We start from the raw sequence: 13,138 nt of genomic DNA on the forward strand, positions 1-13,138 counted from the left end.
AGGATTTTATTTTTTGAAGTTTTTATCATTTTCTTTTTTCTTTCAAAACTGAAATGGCGATACACCGGGGGGGAGGGGGTAGAGTTTGAGACCCGAACCCCTTTAGTCCCGGTTTGAGACACGAACCGGGACTAAAGAGCATTGCACCCTTAGTCCCGGTTCTTGTCTCAAACCGGGACTAAAAGTCTAATATTTAGTCCCGGTTTGAGATACGAACCGGGACTAAAGGGCATCGCACCCTTTAATCCCGGTTCGTGTCTCATACAGGACTAAAGGTCTCATTTGAACTGGGACTAATGCCTTTAGCCACTTGAATCGGGACTAATGCTCACATTAGTTCCGGTTCGTAATGCAACCGGGACTAATGTGTATATTGAGCTGTGACCAAAGCACTGTTTTCTACTAGTGGCACACAACTCAAAGGAACCCACAAAGATTTCTAAATGTAAAATGTGTTGAGGGTCAAACATGCAAGTGGACCCGGGTAGTGTTCCTGTATAGGTAATCTCATTTAAATAACCTGCAGACCTTAATGGACAGATATACGATAATACAACCACAAAACAATATGTTCTCTCACGACATAGCTATGTAGATATAGATACCGAATTCAACACTTTGAGCACCACACAAGCAATCAAGTCAACATCGCCACATCACAGTTACCAGCAAACCATCCTTCTTCGATTGGAAGTTCCTAGGAGAACAATTTTTGGACTAAGAAGTTCACAACAAAATGCACAGGGAAGCGAAACAACTACCCTCCCAAATTCATCTTGTTTTCAGCTTCATGTTCAGCTTCACCGTCTGGAGCAGCCTCTGCACCCCCCATCTCAACATCTGCAACCAAATTGTTGTGGGGACTAGTAGGTGCGGCTTGTAAAGGAGCTGCCAGCTTGTCAGATGGCTCTTCTTCATCTGGTGGGATGGCAACCCCGGTCCCCTTGTCAAGGTTCACATCCATGATCTTGTGCGGCTTTTGGGCTTTCTGAGCATCTCCAGATGCTGCTGCCGATCTGTCATGCAAGATCTGGTGCATGTGAATAGATTTTTGTCGACGGCATAGCTTGCTGAGTGGAACAGTCTCCTGTCACGCAAACAGAAATGCAAAAAAAATTGATTTGGTATAACATCATAAAACAAACTAAGCTCATCACTTTGCTTGCTGTTTTATTTGACTACACAGTCAGATAATTAGCCTAGAACAAAAAACATAGTACTCCATCAATCCAATTTGAACATTCAGATTTGTTTTTGTCTGTTGCCAAAGAAATTGCAGATGTTGAGGTACAGAGTAATTTTGGTTGACTGCAGAAACTAGGATGTTTTTTAATGTGTCGACAAAGGACCGTGGCGAGCTACTCATCTGTTGATGTCCAGGCACGTTATTTATTTCGAACTACATATAAATTACAGGGCTGGAGGTATGATTTGGCAGCTCGGGGGTAGTTGTCATAAAGTCCACAATCAAATTCTATGTGCAGGCAAACATCCCTATAACAGAATGGCAACTCCAAGACCCAAGCCTCAGTTCTTATATCCAAGCATGGTGTAACACTGGAACCAGAGTAAATGCATGAACACTCAACATTGTTAGAAAGAAGGAGAAATACCACAGAGTGATCATGATCATAGCAGACAAGAAACCTGCAGCGGCAACCCCTTATATCATGCCTGCGTCTTTGAACTTCAAGAACACGAGCATCAAAATAGACGGCCTGCTCTTTGCCTTCCTGTTCAATTTAAAACAGAAATATTTATTCCTGTGAGAATCAACTCGAGTAAATGTTAACCCTGCATTATAAGACAACTACTCCCTCCCTCCCATAATATAAGACAGTTTTTGACACTACATTAGAGGGAGCAAATCACATTGTTACATTATGAGATTGGCTCTTTATTTAATTTTCATTCACATTGTTATTTACAACCAGCGACCAAAACTCCTTACTAAGACCTCAAAAATACTCCAATGTGAGTATATAACACTTTCTTGAAATAGCTGAAACTCATGCACATTTCATCTCAACACTCCAATATTAAAGTATGAAACAATAAAATGCACTGATTTTATGGTCCTTTGGCTATTTGTACCTCGACTAATAAAAGTCCAAATCAATACTGCTGCTTGGACCAAGTGGCATCACAGTGATCTATTAGGAAATAAGATTACCGAGAATATGGAAAGCAAAAGGAAACACATGATGTAGTTAATTTTCGTATTTAATACCATATGTAGAGCATATAAAATACATGCAGGACTGAAACTTACAATTCTTAAAGATGAAAGTAAAGCCGTTTAATAAGTGTTGTGAAGCATAATAGTTTGAAAACTCACAGAGTGGAATTACAACGTTTATAAGTATATATACAAACAAGAAATAGACCTTATATGAACTGCAGAACCTTGTGTATAGACAACGTTGAAATATATAATCAATTACATGTCTTAAAAAGGACCCAATAAATGACTCGGCTCAATCTGTTTCTCATGTGCGCCACAGTCAAAACAGAAACTTCGGAAGACCCAACACTTTTGGCAGGTGAAACCCAAACGACATACCCATCACTCTATCACAGGCCAACAGTAACAGAAAGAAAGTAACTGTGGAATAATAAGTTAACGGGCAGAATTTTCAAGTGCATAACAAAGGAAAAATGTAGCAGCTGTGAGGGATTGGATACATATCCTATTGTTAAAATAAACTGGATTTGTATTCCAAAGAGTAACTTAAAGTTGCAAGAAGACAACAATTATCAAGTTGTGAGATGCTCACTTGCCAAGTCAGGAGAAGAGAAATCGTTTAAGATCGGTACCTTAAAACAAAGAATAAGATCCCCAGGAAGCACAGCAACACATTGAAGAGAACGCAGTCTCACACATTTACAAACATCAATCCATTCATCCTCCTCGGGTCCAAGCCAACAAAACCGAACTAGTACTTCCTGAAAAAAAAATAAGTGCAAGCACAGTTGGCATAATGCACACGTATTGAAACCGTTGTGGAGAGTGATTAAACACTAGAGGAACATGGGTATTGCATAGTTCTTGGAAAATGAGCGAGTGTAGTTTTCACCCTTGACTGTGAAAAGAAGCGCAAATCACTCCTAACCACATGTATCACTTAGGACTCGAAGATTTGTGCAACTCCCCACCAGCCCTTGGGTGTCCGTGAAACATGCTTACCCTCTGCACTTTGTACATACACTACACCCACATGATGCAAAGTGATTTCTGTACTATGGATGTGACCTCTTCCTTTGGTGTGTGTGGAGGCAACTAATTAAGAGTCCAAAACAATATGATGACTGCTGTTGTGATTCTCCATTAATAACTGGAAGCAAGAAATACTAGAATTATGGCAAATCATCAAACTCTGGCACAAACATCAAGAAACAAAGTTTTGGCAGGTAGTACTGCCATGGTGTAGATGACTGGTAGTTAGCACAGAGTTTGATGGATCAGTTAGTTAATTTGGAAATTAGCACAGATTCTGGGTCTTCTCTTTTGGGAAGATTCTGGAATTTGCTCCTTGGTATTCACTGAAAATAATAATATTATGCACTGATGTTGGTACAGGACGTTGTTGCTAGCTTGCTGCATTTGTTGTAATACATGGAGCTATTCCCTTATGAAGAAAAGGTTGTTGCTAGCGTCCAAAGGAACCTAGGGGCAGAAGGAGGGCACTTTGGCTCAGAGTTGTGAGGAAGAGGAGCAGCTAGGACTTGATTTTGAACCGACAATCACAAAGTCCTGTGGAGCTGGGAGGACCAGAATTAACATGATAATCCATTTTGGAGGACACTACAGTGCGATGGCCGTCATCAGGGCCACGCCATTGATGATCAGATCATCACGGCAAGCTATGCGCTGTTAGGTGGTGCAAATTGTGTTGCGCGTTAGGATGTTATCTTGCACGTTCGCACCATATCAAATATCTAACATTTTCCCGATGCCGACTATATAATCATGGGATTGGTAGAATGGGTGAGGGGGGGGGGTCCATGGTGGCAATGCAGCTGAATGTGCTCGCTACATGACCAAACTGACAAGAAAACCACCATTGTAATTTGATTTGCTTCAGTTTTCATAGCTCAATGGTGTAAATAGCATTGTGGTTATTGGTAAAAATAGCATTGTGGTTAAAAGTTTAAAATTGCTTCTCATGATAACTGAAGGGGGTGAACTAACTTTTTCGTTTTTAGAACTCTGGTATGTCTACACTGCTATATAATCTTAAAAGAAACATTCAAATTATATTTTGTTTTACATGACAAAACACAGAGATGTTGAAAGTAAGCTTTATACCACCTAGTATCAGCCTAAAGTAGTAAATGCACAAGGTACTTAAAGTCAACTTAACTGACCAGTACATTATCAGTACCATCCTGTAAAAGTGTAAAGAAGGATGGAGTGATACTTCCCCAACACACAGGACTTGAGCAACACAAAGTTAGATAACAAGTGTTCAAAATGTTTAAACATCAATACTGTTCCTGCTATAAGTGTTGACGCTATCCAACTATAAATAGACGAGAACCAGAATCATCTCTAGCTTTAGTGCTAGCAAAGTGCTTGAATAAAGAATGCCAAAAATGAATTTAGTAACATCAATCCTATTTACCAAAAAGTTCTATGGTCATTACCGGGTCCCTCGTTTCAGAGAACCTGTAGTTCAGAAAGGCAGCAACATCGTACCTGAAACAACAAGGATTAGTCAGGCATATAAAACTGAATGGTTCATGCAACACAGACCCACCCACACATTACGCGCGCGGAAAATTAAATCACAAAAATAGACCACATGTGACATCAAATGACACAAAGGAGGAAATGGTGAAATATGTATATATCTTGGGTTAATTATCCTTTTGCCCTCAGTGGTGTCCATGTGCTCAGTTTTGCCCTCAGATGCGAATTGTGCTCAGTTTTGCCCCTAGTCCGTGCGCACCGACTCGTTCCGTGAACTCTGTCGTCTCCGTCAGGTCAACCTTTTGACTCGGCCCTTACAGGTGGGACCAGGCGGCAGAAACGGCCAATTTTATTCAGACCGTTGCACGCGTGGCTTGTGGGACCCAGCAAAGAGCCGTTGAGCAGAGAGCCGTTGGCGGGTGTGCTATATAAGCGGGCGACAGCGGCGGTGACCACAGCGACAGAGAGCACGGCGGTGACCACGGCGAGAGAGAGAGCACGGCGGCGGGAAGCTAGCTGTGGAGGGCGCGGCGGTGGGAAGCTAGCAGTGGAGGGCGCGGCGGCGTTGAGATCCCCTTCGGCTCCGAGCTCCATGTCTTCCTCAAGCTCCCGCGCCACCTCGCGGATGCAGAGCCGGGCGCGTGTGGACATGCCTGTCTTCGTCTGTCCGCGGTGCCGGGCGGGCGTTGATCGAAGGGTTTTTCAGACACCGAGGAACCAGAATCGTCCGTTCTACGTGTGCAGCGAGAATGGGGTAAGAATCGGGGCAATTGCACCATTTTCGTCGTCGGGATGTTTGAGCAATGGGTTGATCTGTTTAGTGTTCATGCAGGTGACATGCTTCTTTCTTTGGGTCGATGCTCTGGCCAAGACTCTGATGAATGAACTGCAAGAAGAGCATGAAGAATGGTTGCGCATGCTGCCACGAACGGCAGTGGCCACACCACGAGCTCCGGAAGAAGAGATGGATGGCGAAGCACGCACTGACAGAGAGCTAGCTATTGAGCTTAGGATGTTGAAGAAGAAGGTTAGGAAGCTTGAAGATCAAGCACTACCAATACCCATTTGCAAATACTTTTGGGCATTTGTAGGTATGGTAATCGCACCGGTTGTAATGTTGAAAATGTATGGAAAGGCATGAATTATGAAGGAATTTGTAATCTTGAAATTGTTTGAGAAATTCACCTAGTTTAAATGTTGGTTAAAGTTGTTTAAATGTTGAAACAAAAAGAGAAGAAGTGACCAACATTTAAATATGTTGGAAAAAAAGAGAAGAAATTAGGAATTCAGAAACTTTTGATCAATGAAATGCAGCTCTCTGCTCTGCCTTTCTGTCCGAAAAAAAGGTTGCTCTTGGGCCAAATTCAGAGCGTAGAGCCAAGTGCAGGCTAGACTAATGGGCCAACTGCATCCAATTAGGCCCATTCAGGGGTTTTCTTGCGTATTTTTTTGTTTTCTATTCTGATTTAATTTAGGCAGTAAATCATAATGCTGAAACTTTTTGTGGAAGCTAATTGAATTATTCCGGAGCCAAACAATTAAGGTTAGAAATTTTTTGGAGCTGTTAATTAATCCAATTCAAATACACCGTGATTTAAATCAAAGACCAAAATGTCATGGAAAATGTGCCTCAGCTCTGGTAGAGGTTTACGCCAGGTGCCAAAATAAATGAACATTTTTTAAGGGCATTACATTGAGGAAAACATAATATGTATAAAAAAATGAAGGGTGGAAAATGCACAAAAAATTGGTGCGGCTGGGGACTCGAACCCAGGACCGCGTGGGTTTGTGGTGTTTAGGGCTGCGCTGGTAACCGCTAGGACAAATGGCAAGACTTTGACATGGGTAGGGAAGGAAGGTATACATAGTGAGACTGTGAATTTTTTTAAAAAAAATAGTGAGACTGTGAATGTTTGCACACGCGTGAGAGTGGTTTTCCTTTGTTTTGCACTTAAATTTTGGAGGGTTGGAAGGTTGAAAATGTATGTTGCACTACCACATGATTTTGGTCAGAGTGGCACTTGGTTTAGGGTTAGAGTGGCACTTGGTTTAGGATTTAAAGGGAATAAATTTACATGTTAGTTCATGACTTTTTGTTTGAATGAAACAGAGGGCTTCTCACCCCCTCCGAAAACCACAAGTTCTCGAACTTCATGACTTGTTTAGGGAAGAAATGATAAGTTTGGGCACGGACATTTTTTAACACACATAATAAGATGGAACACACCGTACCATTACAATAACTTAGATAAGTTCACGGACAGTTCACGGACACATGATGAAACATGACACGACACGACATGACATAGAAAAGCAACAAAATAAAAAACCAAACATGACGAGCTTGACTCCGGGCTTGAACATCTTCATCTTGACCTCCTTCTTCCACCTTGGCCGCGCGCGCCCCTTCAACACCATCTTCATCTTCACACCTCCTCCTCGTCGTCGTAGGGAAGGGAGTGCATCTGGCCTGGAGCGGGGAAGATGCGCTCATAGTTGGTGTAGATGTTGTAGATGGTGAAGAAGATGGCCTCGCAGCCGCACCAAAAGACTTGGCCGAGGAGCTCGCGCGCGTCAAATGGGTTGGTGAAGGTGAGCGTGAGCAGTAGGAGGATGCCGCCGCGGTCACGAACCTCGTTGAGGGTGAACATCCTCGGCGAGCCCCGTGGGAGGTGGGCATAGCCGGCTCTGAGGAAGGCGCGGGTGAGTTCGACGGTCAACTTTGCTCACTTCACTGAATTGGCTTCTGGCCCATAACTTGGAGTGGTGTGTTTCCAAGTATTCTTTCACTTTGGGATTCATGTATAACTGCCTCAAGTGGTAGTTGTGCTTCTTCACACTGCATGTCAAAGATGCTGGCCATAAATTGTCGGTATACACCTTTCCTTTGAATTTCTTCATGAAATTTGCAGCAAGGTGACGCATGCATTCCCTATGCTCTACTCCAGGGAACACATTGTCCACGGCCACTTCTAAACCTTTGCAGGCATCTGTATGAATGACCAACCCATTGGGATGTGCAATAGCCCGGCGGAGATTATGCAAAAACCAAGTCCAGCTCTCCTCAGACTCTGTCTCCAGCACACCATAGGCAACTGGAAATACAAAACTATGTGCATCAACTGCACAAGCTGCTACTAACTGTCCTTTAAACCTTTCTGTGAGAAAAGTGGCATCAATAGCCAAATAAGGCCTGCAGCCTGCCAAAAAACCCCGGCGACAAGCCTCAAAGCAGACAAAAACCCTTCTAAAGCATTCCTTGGTCTTTGTCACTCCCCTGAATGTGTACTCCACGGTGTGGTGATCAATATCTACAATACTACCTGGGCTTGTCCTCTCCACTTCACCTTTGAATGAATACAACAATTGAAAACTTTCCTGCCAGTTACCATAAATAGAATCCATAGCATGTTGTTTACCATTGAACAACCTCATGTACCGGTCCCTTCTAATGTGCACCATGAAAGCAAACCGCAACTCCATCCTAACCGGCGAAAAACAGAGACGCAATCAGCACACTAATTGGGCAAACCTACTCGAATCGAGTGTTCAAATGCACAACTAAGCTCAATCTAAACAAGAGGCGAGACTTACCCCTCGGGAACCCAGTCGTGGACGCGGCGGATCTCCGGCCCGATGCCTGCCTCGCCAAATACTCCGGGGTCGCCGCTGCTCACCATTTCGCCCTAGGGTTCTTCCTCCTAGTTCAAATAGCTCCAGCAGCCCCCCACCTTTGAGCGCTCCGGCCGGGCGCACGGAAGGAGGCCGCGCCGCGAATCGAGCAGGTGGCGGGCGCCCCACCCGTGGCGTCGCAGGAAGGTGGTGGGCGTCACAATGAGCCGTGGAGCGTAGGCGTAGGGAGGTAGCGGCGGAGCAGGCCGTGCAACTGGTGGCGGGGCAGGTGCTGGCCGCGGCGCAGGTGGCGGCGGCGGCGGCGCAGGACAGCCGGCCGGGCGGATGGGTGTGAGCTAGAATGATTTGGGGATTTAGTTGCAGGGGCCTACATGTCAGCTCCGGACCCACGTCCACGCGGTCCCACGTGTAAGCTCCGGACCCACAACTACTAACGCCGGCGGACGGAATGGACTCAAATATGGCCGTTTGGCCTCGTCGTAGTTGCTGTGCTCGGACTAGGGGCAAAACTGAGGACAATTTGCATCTGAGGGCAAAACTAAGCACATGGACATCACTGAGGGCAAAAGGATAATTAACCCATATATCTTCATACCATGCGCCATTTCTAGCTGACAGTGCTTCAAACTGGACATGGACACCATCCGAAGAACTATTCCCTGATCGGTAACGACAGTGTCAATAATCAACATGGTGCATGGCACGTGTTTGGTTGGTTACAAAAATAAAATCTTTTGACGACGAACACTAAAATTGCGCCATGTGGGCTAGAGTTCTGAATAAATTAAAGTAAAGGGCACATGAAACACGTGTCCTGCAAGTGCCGAAATGAGCCTCGTGACTGAGAAAGCGCGGCGACAAGCGTTGGCGCACAAAAACAAAGAACTACAGGCTAGGTTGTAATGTCCTAGAATCCGACGACATTAACTTGAGTTCAAAAAATTTCCTGCAGTTCTCAATAAAAGAAATGGGCGCACGAACCACGTGTCCAGGAATATCCCAATTGAGCTTGAACGACTGAGACAGCGAAACAACATGTTTTGATCGGCCCGCCAAAATTAATTGGATTGCCATTTTTTTTTCCTGTAGTTTTGCATAAAAGTAACGGCACTCGAACCACGTGTCCTGCAATTTCCCAAATGGGCGCCAACGACGTATCAAGACAGCATGACGACAAGCTTCACACGCATAAGAGTAACGGCGCACGAAGCGCGTGGCGTGCAATTTCCCAAATGGGCATGAACGAGTAATCAGAGTCAGCACGACGACAAACTTGGCGCCATGCAAAACCTTGCAACAAAAAGCCCTAGACATCGAGAGAGGTATACCCCTACTGTATATGGACTTAGATTCTGCACCACGAGAGCTTCTGCATCATGTATCACCATAGCAACTTAACTATCAGTAGCTAAAGTTAATATTGGCATTCCAGCGGCACCTGAGTAGAATCCAGCCACTGGGTTGTGTTCCTCAGCCACCGTGGGCAGCATCATCTTCCCTTGCGGCGGTGGCGGGGCGCCCCGGGTGGTCCTAGACAGCTGCGACTGCACGGACCTCCGGTTATGAAACCAATTTCTCACCTGCGCCCACCCAACAAAATTCACATGTATAAATCCGAATAGGAGATAGGGCGGAGCCGATCTTGGGCAAGCTAGGTACCGGGAGGGGAAACCTAGTAGTACCTGATTGTACTGGACGGGGACCTTGCCGTCGCCTGAGCGGTCCGGGGAGGCGTTGAAGTGATCGATTAGGCCCTGGATGACAGGACGCTTGGGCTTGGCGTCGAGCTCACGGAGGACCTCCTCCATCTTGGCGACCTCCGCCTGGGTGAACCGGAACACGAGCCTTGGCGGCTGCCCCGTCATAGTTCCCCTGGCTGCCGCACCTGCCTACGCGCGCGGTGAGATGAGCAGAGTCGTCGGAGATGGAGATGGAGATGGAGATGGAGAGGGGTGGGAGGGAGGAGAAGCTTACGTTACCAGTTGTGTGTCACCAGCGGCTGTGCCTCTCGATCTGCGCTAGTGTGAGTGTGTGTCCAAGCTGGATCACGCGGCCGATGCAGCCCCTTTTGGCACTTCTACTCACACGCACGCGACCTACTTTTGCAATTAATGTAGTGAATTCATCCCATTAATTCCCCGGGATAAAACAAATAGTGTGGGTGCTAATTCCGGTCAGAATTTGTGCAAGTCCAGCCCCAGACAGGGGCTCCGGTTTGCCTACCCGACGTACTAGAAGGATTGGACGCACTTTGCTGCGACGTTCGTGTTATTGGGTTTTCATAATTTTTTTACTCCTTATTTTTGAAAATATTAGGTGCAATGGTTTTTTGAATAGTCAATCCTCTTTAAGTGTCACCAAATTTGTATAAAAAAAATATATCAATATCCATAATATCAAACCAGCGTCATTATATTCGTTATCAACTGAATTTGGTCAAAGTTAAAGAAATTTGTCTTTTCAAAACCTAATACACCTTATATTTTGGAACCGATGGAGTATTTGATTTGGCGAGTTGGGGAGATGATGGAGTGTGTTTTATTTTATTTATCATTATACTACAGTGTTTTGTGCTCCTTTCGCGGTCTGATTCTTGGTGATCTTCTAGGGATAATTGGTTTTATACCCTTAGTTCTGCCCCCCTCGTCAGGATTGCCCCTAGTTTCTGAAAACATGTGGTCTTACCCAACCCACTTTGGCGTCTTGTGCTTTTTCCCTTTGACCATTTGACCGTCACTTTGAAACCTTCATAACTAATTCATACTAAATCAGAAAAATGCAAATTAGATACCAAAGTGTTCAGAAAAACGTCACCTGTATGTCAATGTCACTTGCATTCATGACAAAAGTATTGGTAAGTGCCCATCCGTGTTTTAGCTCTTATCATACCACCGTGAACAGTAAAATCTAAAAAAAATCAAAAAATCCAAAAGAAAAAAGTTGCTGGCAAAGAATGAAAAATGTTGTAAGTTCTTGCCAAGTTTCATCAGGGAATGGCATTCGTGGCAAAAAAAAATCAACACTCGAAAATAGATTGTTCTTTTTTGCCACGACTTCCACGAATGTCATTCCCTGATGAAACTTGGCAAGCACTTACAACATTTGTCATTCTTTGCCACCAATTTTTTTTGAATTTTTTAGATTTTATTGTTCATGGTGGTATGATAAGAGCTAAAACACATATGGGAACTTACCAACACTTTTGTCATGAATACAAGTGACATTGACATACAAGTGATGTTTTTCTAAACATTTTGGTATCTTATTTGCATTTTTCTGATTTAGTATGAATTAGTTATGAAGTTTTCAATGTAATGGTCAAACGGTCAAAGGACAAATGCAGAAGACGCCAAAGTGGGTTGGGCAAGACCACGTGTTTTCAGAAACTAGGGACTATCCTGGCGAGGGGGAGACAACTAAGGTTATAAAACTAATTATCCCTATCTTCTAATCAGTCCATACTTATATTGGTGCTACAGTATCGCATGTTTGCGCTCCTTTTTTCTAGGTGGCCAAGGGGTGCGCGAGATTGTTACGTTTTCAAAAACTGGTTGATGCCGATTGATACGAAAAAATCATTGACCTGGACAAAATGTGAACCAAATCCAAATTTGAATACCTCAGTCGGATGGGTGAGCTTCAAAATTATGAAGCATAGTGAATTAAAAGAATATAATGAGAGAGCTCTTTAAGAAATTGTTGTCCCTGTCAAAATTCAGTGCCCAATTCTAAAAGAGAAAGCATCCAACTTCAATCAGTAGAGCTTCAAGTAGTAGTACACGGCTACACGCTGAGTAGCTATTGAAAATGCTCCCGAGCATTCATAATTTGGACCCCGAGAGCCTTATCCAGGCGACCATGTCTCTAAGACGCCATCGATGGCTCTAAGATGCCACCGCAGAAGCAGTTAGCCTCCGACGGCTTCAAGACGACGCCGTGGCAGCAGCGACATAGCTTGCTGAGCCGCGGGCGCATTAGGACATGTTGCAACGTGGGCGATGAGATCATGATAAGGGAGGTTGTGCGTGAGACCAATGGTGGTAGAGGCACTAGCCTCTCCTTCCCGATGATCACCTACACCAACTATAGTAACTCGGTCCTGGTGATTGAAGTGAACCTAGAGCCGGCGTGCCGGTGGGACGGCATTAAGGATGACACCACCATGTGGAGAGATGACAAGTAGGCACTGGCAGCACTGATCACAACATGCTCGCAGGGAAGGTGAGCGCCAGGGAGGCGTGGGCTTCGATCAAAACCCAACACCTCTACAGTGCCCATCTGCGCGAGGCGAACGCTAAGAAACTGCGGCTGGAGTGTGAGTCCATCATCTTCAAGGATGCCAACGAGTCGACTACTCCGCCATGAGGATCACCAGCCTCAGAACCTAGCTTTGCTCCCTAGATGACGGCATCCACGACCACGGTAGTCTACAATGTTCTTTCCATCGTCCCATCCCGTTTTGCGCAGGTGGAAATCTCCAGCCAATTGTGATGATCCAGACATATTGGTATTGCGGCAATAAGGGTCTGTGTGCCTGCTTGTGCTGGAAGAAGCAGCATTACGAGGCGGTCGCTGCGGTGGCAAATCTCATCTAGGCCGAGGAGATTCAGGGACCAGGGCTGAGGATGGCCTACGTCAAGTCCATCCAGGAGGACTCAACGTCTCTTAGTACTGGATCCAAGGTCGCAATCCCGAGCTTGGTCAAAACTACAAGCCCACGCACGACGGTCGCGTCTTCCTCAACGGGGAGAAGGCGATGATCATGCCCACGCACGATGGCAGCAACCAACTTCCTTCACACAAGCGTGACGA

General features: G+C 45.1%; 1 protein-coding gene across 2 annotated transcripts; it reads right to left on the reverse strand.

Moving 5' to 3' along the window:
* Positions 1 to 550: 550 nt before the first annotated feature.
* Positions 551 to 10,330, reverse strand: LOC123129226 (protein SAWADEE HOMEODOMAIN HOMOLOG 2). 2 transcript variants are annotated; one of them, XM_044549466.1, is made up of 8 exons: positions 10,301 to 10,330; positions 10,009 to 10,211; positions 9,765 to 9,906; positions 8,922 to 8,985; positions 4,648 to 4,699; positions 2,818 to 2,946; positions 1,614 to 1,733; positions 551 to 1,087 (listed from the first exon to the last, which is right to left on the reverse strand). In XM_044549466.1, the coding sequence occupies exons 2-8, from the start codon at positions 10,189 to 10,191 to the stop codon at positions 758 to 760; spliced, it is 1,020 nt and encodes a 339-aa protein (XP_044405401.1). In that variant the 5' UTR covers positions 10,192 to 10,211; positions 10,301 to 10,330; the 3' UTR covers positions 551 to 757. The 2 variants fall into 2 exon arrangements, with proteins under 2 accessions (XP_044405401.1, XP_044405400.1); XM_044549465.1 differs by lacking the exon at positions 10,301 to 10,330 and having other exon boundaries at positions 10,009 to 10,263.
* Positions 10,331 to 13,138: the final 2,808 nt, after the last annotated feature.

This window comes from Triticum aestivum, chromosome 6A (genome assembly GCF_018294505.1).
Source record: "Triticum aestivum cultivar Chinese Spring chromosome 6A, IWGSC CS RefSeq v2.1, whole genome shotgun sequence".
Classification (NCBI taxonomy): Eukaryota; Viridiplantae; Streptophyta; class Magnoliopsida; order Poales; family Poaceae; genus Triticum; species Triticum aestivum.

Bases quoted from the DNA above. Each gene is read 5' to 3' on its own strand.
- LOC123129226 (XM_044549466.1), bottom strand. From the start codon at position 10,191: ATGACGGGGCAGCCGCCAAGGCTCGTGTTCCGGTTCACCCAGGCGGAG. The intron at 8,986-9,764 runs GTGCCGCTGGAA...GTTACCGATCAG, and splicing joins AGTGGCTGGATTCTACTCAG to GGAATAGTTCTTCGGATGGT. The intron at 1,088-1,613 runs GTATTTCTCCTT...TTTGCGTGACAG, and splicing joins ATGATCATGATCACTCTGTG to GAGACTGTTCCACTCAGCAA.